Genomic DNA, 7,774 nt, shown 5'->3' on the forward strand with positions numbered 1-7,774 from the left:
ATCATATCTAAGCCCTATTGATGGTACATACACGGTCCAACACCTATCTTGTGAAGGAAATATTTTAGTTTTTATACGACAAATATCAATAGTATCCTGTTTCAAATCTATGACTAAATAGTCATGAGGTTCTTTTGTAGCATCCTTATACGAATCTTCCAAGTATTTCGATTGTTCTGGAGAAACTTGACGTGCTAAATAACGAATTTGTGTTTTATCACGAGGATTCTTAAAATAAATTATATAACTTCAATTCAATGAAATATCTCGTTGTCCTTTGCCTTGATGAAATAAATTTTGTGTTGTATAAAATACACTTAAATTTCTGTGATGACTTCCTTTTGTAAATATGTCAACGATACGACCATCAGACTCTCTCATAAGGTCATCAATATTAACTAGTTGTGGTTCCTTCCCATCAAACATACTAAGATCGGGTATGCCTTGGAAGTAGGTTACTTGTTTGAGGTTGTATAAGGGCTGCATCATAGCACCAAGTAATTTAATGAAAATATATATTACAAATTTCTTTCATGTATTTAATAAAGTTTGTAACGAATACAGACTATAGCGGTAAATGGATGATAAAAATGAAACATCGTGAACATGTACATCTACGTGCTAAAAGGTTTGTGTGAAGATTGAAACAACTTGTTAAAGAGATAATTATTTATTTATTTAGAAATCTTACATTTTCTAATGCTAATTTTTAAAACAAAATGTTTAAGTACATTATAAACAAATTTTTCACATGAAATTCTTCTAAACTTATCTAAACCATTACAATTATTTCTTAAATAAAGCAAACTTAAATACGTTTTTTACAAACATTATAATTTAAATGTAATCACCTTATAGTAATTTGTAATGACCCCAAGCCAATGTATCAATACCATTTGCTTGAATACATCGCTTTGTATCATTGTATGATAAACACGTCTTGTCTATTTTCTGTGTGAATATAGTATGTTTCAATGACTTAAATCTAAGCATACTACAAAATTGTACATTTTTATCGAATAAACATGTCTTAAAAATTTTCCATTCCATTTCTATTTTAAAATCTTTTTTGTCTTTTGTTTACCCCTTTAGCTTTTGCAGTAAATTTATCTTCTACTTCGAATGCATACATGTTTGAACGTAATCCTACAAATTCTCTATATATTTTTCCATTACTTTCATCTTTGAAAAGTCCTAATTTCTTTTTATTTAGTTTTGGGTATCCAAAAATATTGTTTATTGCATAATCAGATGTATCAAAATGTGATGCGAGATCTGGTTTAATATCTTCATAAAAATTGTTGCTGAAAATTTGGTATATAAAATTATTAGTGTCAGTGTATAATAGTTTTACATTCGTATTATTAATTTTTTTAATTATGTAATTGTAATGGAAGTCGTACATAAGGGTTTTTGAAATATCTAATACACAAAATCCTAAAAAATTGGTTTATTAAATAATAGTTTTGTGTTTCGCAACTGAACTGCTATTAATTTTTCAGAAAAAATTGATAAACTATGGAATTCAGGTTTAGCTATTAGATCTTGAGCACCCATTTCACATTAACCCTTTTCTCGATATTTTCCATGGTTTTTCCAAAGACAGAGTGTCGGCGCTTCACATATGCCGACGACGAGAGAGGCGCGGGGCGCGGGGCGCGGGATAGCGGCCCGTTGCGCGTGTGCCGCGATTCACCGGTCACTCAGGCGGACACTTTATCGTCCTTGCGTGCAATTTGAATACGCGAATAAATTATTATAATACAGTCCAAGTCTTATTACACCGAAGTCCCGTTAGGGCTCCTTCATTTTCTGGTCCTTCGAAGCAAAAAACCTGCATACTTCCGTCGCATTACAATTGCAACGCAACGGTCATTGACGTCGCGTAGTTTACATTGACCGCGCCCAAGGACAAAGGACAAGAAGTCGTCTCCGTCATCTACGTGGCAGCCTTTGTCGTCTGAAGAAGCTGATGTCAGGGAGTATAATTCTGTATTTGAGTGAGTCCATCCAATTACTTATTTCCAACTTTATTTATTTATTTAACACTTTTTGCACAACATATACATAAAATGAGAGAAGTAGGAAACAATCAAAGAAAAAGAAAATAAAAAATGGTGCGCAAAGGCGGTCTTATCGCTTATAGCGATCTCTAACAGACAACCTTTGGTGAAAGAATTTTGTAAGAGAACAGGTAAGTGCATTTACATATAAAAAGGAGATACTAAATATTTAATAGACTACACATATCTACATCCCACTAACCACATATACATACATACATACACACACATACACATATGCATTCATACAAATATATATATATATATATATATATATATATATATATATATATATATATATATATATATATATACATACACATATATAATTATTACTTAGCATATACATATTATATATAATTATAGAGTATAAAATTATATATAGATAAATTATAAACCACATACTATTTCATACATACATACATACCTTACTTGGAAATGGACAAATAATAGCTTTTCAAGCGGTATTTAAAAATACTCAATGAATTCGACTGCCGAATATCTGTAGGCAGTGCATTCCAAAGTTTGATGGTTTTTGCAGTAAAAGAGTTACTGTAGGTTTGTGTCCGGCTGCAGGGAGTAACTAGCTTATTATCATCCGAAGAACGCAGGTTGTGTGCGCTGTCGCAACCAAGAAATTTAAAGCGTTCTTTAAGGTAAGATGGTGTGTGATCGATATAAATAATAGAGTAGAGAAGAGATAAGGCGTGTAGATTTCTTCGTAGTCTGATTGGCAGCCACTTTAACTGAGACCGATACTCAGAGACATGATCAAACTTTCGCAGGCCAAAAATAAATCTTATGGCTATATTTTGCAGCCGTTCTAATTTATTTAGGAGGTCTTCAGTTAAATCCATGTAGCAGACATCAGCATAGTCCAGTATTGGTAACAGGAACGTATTAGCTAAACTGATCTTTGCCTTGATAGGCAATAGGTTTTTCCATCGCCTTAAGAAACCAATGATAGCGAAAATCTTACGACTCATTTCAGTGATTTGAGGTACCCAGGAAAAGGAAGCATCAAGAAGTAGTCCAAGATTTCTAACAGTCTCTTGCATGTGTAATATTTGGCCCTCAAATAAGATTGGAGGTAGATGTTTAACTTGGACTCTCGTCAGAAGCTTATGACTGCCAAACATAGCCACTTGCGACTTGCTCGGGTTCACTTTGAGACCGTAAGATTTACACCATTCGGATATCTTTGCCAAATCATGATTCAAGGTTGCAGCTGCCTCATCGATACTGTCTAAAGGAGCGGTAACGTAAATTTGTAGATCATCAGCATATAGATGATAAGAGGAGGAAATAAGTGAAGAGAGAGTATTAATGAATATAGAAAAGAGAAGAGGAGAGAGCACACCACCTTGCGGGACACCGGAAGGAATATCTAGATAGGATGAATATTTATTATTAGCCATTATGCATTGCTGTCGGTTAAACAGATAAGAGTGGAACCATTCAATGACAGTAGAATCTATGCTTAGCGATCTTAGGATTGCCAAGCATATGTCATAGTCGATGTTATTAAAGGCATTTGAAAAGTCAAGGAGAGCTAGTACAGTCACGGATTTGTTATCAATACCCTGGCGAATGTCATCACATACCTTAACAAGATCTGTAACTGTACTATGGCCTAATCTAAACCCAGATTGAAAAGGGCACAGGATTTTATTAATAGTGAGGAATTGGTTTAGTTGAGAGTGAACAACACGCTCTAACACCTTTGAAAGAAATGGAAGAACAGAAATAGGTCTAAAATGAGAAGGAAGCAAAGGATTGGAAACTTTGGGAATAGGAATCACGAGAGCTTTACGCCATACAGAAGGAAAGGCACCATGTAATAAAGAATAGTTAAATATATGGCATAAAGTAGGCAATATACTGTTAAGGGTAAGAAGTATAAGTTTTCGACTAATTCCGTCACAACCGATTGCATCAGATTTGATGCATAGGATGTGTTTTTTTAATTCTCCCATGGTAACAGGACTGAATTGGAAAGGAGGATAGCTAAGGATTGGCAAGGAATGGAGATAGTTGTTAATAACTTTCCCTATTGAAAACTTCTTTTTGCTGAAATTTTTATTTTTTAAATATTTCTCCATAATTAATCTTCTAGTTATTCAAGTAATATATTGCTTAATTACTTCATTGATGCATTATTTAATTATTTCATAACAAAAAGTACGCACGCACTTGACACGTGTTAACCTTGAAACCGGTCAAGTCTTATCGCTTTGAATAGAACCCGTTCGTCTACGCAAACAGGTGCTGCATTTTTTATATCCATTCATTACGATTCCTTTGTTTAATTTTATTTTTTATGACTCTTTTTTTGTTTCACATTGCAACATAAAAACTTTAAGATGTCTGATAATTTAAAAACCCTTATTAAAAAACGTAGTTCAATAAAGTCTAAATTAACAATATTTAATAATTATTTAATGTTAATAAAAAGCAGTCCCGAATTATCAGAGTTACAACGTCTTGACCTCATGGAACGTTTTCGTAAATTTGAAAATTTATATAATGAATTTGATGACCTGCAGAATACGATTGAACTACTTTCCGAGGATGCCGAGTCTACGTTTACTGAGCGTGAGGACTTCGACCGTCAGTATTTCAATCTGGTGGCACTCACGCGCAGCCTGCTCGGTGCTTCGTCCAACGGTACTGGATCTGAGGCGGGCTTCAAAGATGCTGACTCAGGTGCACATATTTCCAATTCAAGGAATTTTATTCGTTTGCCTAAAATAGATTTACCGCATTTCGACGGGACCTATCAATGCTGGCTAGAATTTCGCGATACTTTTACATCTTTAATTCACAACAATACTACCATTAATGATATCAATAAATTCCATTACCTTCGAGCTTCACTCCAGGGTAATGCAGCTTTAATTATTAAAAATATTGATTTTAAAGGGGATCATTACAATATTGCATGGGATCTTTTATGCGAACGATACAATAATAATCGCATTCTCGTCAATAACCACATACAGGCCCTTTTTGATGTCGAGTCAATAACAAATGAGTCTAGTGTTTCAATTAGAAATCTAGTTGATACGATCAATAAAAATGTTAGGGCATTAACAACATTAAATCAGCCCACTCAATATTGGGATACTTTACTCATTTATATAATGTCTAAAAAATTAGATTTAAAAACTAGTCGTGATTGGGAAGAACATAGAAACAATACTTTAAAAGATGATCCCACTCTAGCACAATTTTGTTCTTTTTTAAACAAAAAGGCAGATTGGTTGGAATCCGTCGAATCAAATATTAATCTTTCTCAAAATAATATTATTGTTGCTTTAAATAATAATCATTCAAATAAATTTGTTCCAGATAAAACTACTCAAATACCAAAAAAATCTAATAATAATTTTAATAAATGTCCGCTTTGCTCCCAAGCACATGCTTTATACAAATGTGATTCATTTCGAAGTTTATCTATTGAAAGTCGCATACAAAAGGCAAATGATTATAATGTTTGTCTTAATTGCTTACGGTTAGGCCATTCTGCTAAGCAATGCAAACTATCACATTGCAAATATTGTAAAATAAAACATAATACGCTTTTGCATTTAAATTCGAATGACTTCAAAACTGTCAATTCATTGCTTTCTTCTTTGCACCTTGCTACGTCAAATGTTGCACTTCCGGCCATTTGCTTGCAGCTTGCTACTTCTGCGCATGTATTACTGTCCACAGCTCTGGTGAACGTGATCGGCGCGTCGGGTAAAAAGTACACTGCACGTCTACTGCTGGACAACGGTAGCACGGCCAACTTTGTTACGCAGACATTCTTCGAGAAACTGGGTTTGTTACGACGCGGTACTAGCACCAGGGTAACAGGTATTAATAATCGTATTTCTACTAGTACACAGTCTTGTCACCTCCTAATAGAGTCTTTATGCTGTGCCTATACTGTAGATATAGAGTGTCATATCTTGCCTGAAATTACAAAAGTGTTACCGTCGTCTTTCGTACACATCAACCACGTCTCTATTCCTTCAGGTCTTAAACTAGCGGACCCGAACTTCAACGTTCCGTCGGCCGTAGATATCCTGGTAGGGGCTGAAGTGTTCTAGGATGGCTTTCAACTCCTTCTAATCAATTAAAACCTTTTGTTAAAAACAGAGTCAATGAGATTTTGGAAATCACATCTGGTCACTCCTGGAGCTACGTACCGTCGAAGGACAACCCGGCGGATCTTGTTTCCCGTGGCCTCAGTGCCGACGTAATAAACGATACACCTCTGTGGTGGTCCGGTCCTTCTTTTTTACTTCATGGTGAAAAAGAGTGACCGAAAATGCCAAACTTATAAAATCTTATATGTGCATCTTTGTTTGCTCAGCAGTAAAAGCAGTGCACTTGGAGCTCGTCTCTGATCTTAGCACTGATGCTTATATGGCCGCGCTACATCGTTTCATAGCGCGTCGAGGCAAACCGCGGACGATAACATCTGATAACGGCACGAATTTCGTAGGCGCATCCAACGAAATACAGAAATTTATTCAATCATCGAATGTTGCATGTGAGATAGCACAAGAGGGTATCGATTTCATTTTCACACCTGCTTATAGTCCTCATTTCAACTCTTTAGCAGAAGCAGCAGTCAAATCATGCAAGCATCATTTAAAAAGATTACTTTCTCTAACCCATTTCACATTTGAGGAGATGACTACGTGTCTCACTCAAATAGAAGCGATTCTAAATTCGCGTCCTCTAACACCTCTCTCTTCAGACCCTAATGATTTTTCGGCACTAACTCCTTCTCATTTTCTAATTGGACGACCACTCTTATCAGTACCATGCTCTCGGGCGACTGAAGCCGACATCACTCGACTGGACCGATGGAGGAGAATCCAGTACATACGACATCATTTCTGGAGCCGCTTCCATAATGAGTACACTTCTTTGCTACAGGCCAAATCCAAATGGTTTAGTTCCAGAGGGGAGGTGAAACCAGGGTCTTTAGTCCTAATCAAGGACAAAACAACACCACCACTGCTCTGGTCCCTGGGTCGGGTCACACAGACCTTTCCCGGCGTAGACGGAGTCACGCGGGTGGCAGAAATCAAAACGAAGAGAGGAACAATTCGTCGCGCTTTCAATAACATCTGCCCCCTTCCTGATCAAGATTGAAGAGCACTCTTCAACCCGGGGAGTATGTCGGCGCTTCACATATGCCGGCGAAGAGAGAGGCGCGGGGCGCGGGGCGCGGGCTAGCGGCCCGTTGCGCGTGCGCCGCGATTCACCGGTCACTCAGCGAGCGACAGCCAATTAGGCGGACACTTTATCGTCCTTGCGTGCAATTTGAATACGCGAATAAATTATTATAATACAGTCCAAGTCTTATTACACCGAAGTCCCGTTAGGGCTCCTTCACAGAGTTATTTATTAATTTATAGAAATCCTTTTCGAAATCTGTTTTAGCTAACGTTCTTAAATTTGTATTTAAATCTATGTATTTTTTAACCAAGGGCTTTGTGAAAATTTAAATATTCTATGCACTTTCAGTAATTTCATACCCATTTGAATACATTGTTTTAAATTTCTATAGTGAATAATATATTTACATTTTATATTCAAATTAGGTACTTACTTTCATTAAAATTTCCAACATACATATTTTCAGGACATAGTGGAAAGTCAAAATGTAAATTGTAAAGGTGATCAGGATAATCCAAATCGACTTCTAA

At 36.0% G+C, this 7,774-nt stretch overlaps 1 protein-coding gene across 5 annotated transcripts; it reads left to right on the forward strand.

Moving 5' to 3' along the window:
• Positions 1-1,711: 1,711 nt before the first annotated feature.
• Positions 1,712-7,454, forward strand: LOC126780126 (uncharacterized). 5 transcript variants are annotated; one of them, XR_007670438.1, is made up of 4 exons: positions 1,712-2,000; positions 4,610-4,769; positions 5,781-5,924; positions 6,999-7,454. XR_007670438.1 is itself a non-coding variant. In XM_050504395.1 (3 exons), exons 1-3 carry the CDS (start codon positions 4,427-4,429, stop codon positions 7,016-7,018), a joined length of 471 nt encoding a protein of 156 aa, XP_050360352.1. In that variant the 5' UTR covers positions 4,115-4,426; the 3' UTR covers positions 7,019-7,454. The 5 variants fall into 5 exon arrangements, 2 of the variants coding, with proteins under 2 accessions (XP_050360352.1, XP_050360351.1); XR_007670439.1 differs by lacking the exon at positions 1,712-2,000 and adding an exon at positions 4,115-4,328; XM_050504395.1 differs by lacking the exon at positions 1,712-2,000 and having other exon boundaries at positions 4,115-4,769; positions 5,781-5,888.
• Positions 7,455-7,774: the final 320 nt, after the last annotated feature.

The sequence above is a fragment of the Nymphalis io genome, chromosome 30 (genome assembly GCF_905147045.1).
Source record: "Nymphalis io chromosome 30, ilAglIoxx1.1, whole genome shotgun sequence".
In the NCBI taxonomy this organism is placed as follows: domain Eukaryota; kingdom Metazoa; phylum Arthropoda; class Insecta; order Lepidoptera; family Nymphalidae; genus Nymphalis; species Nymphalis io.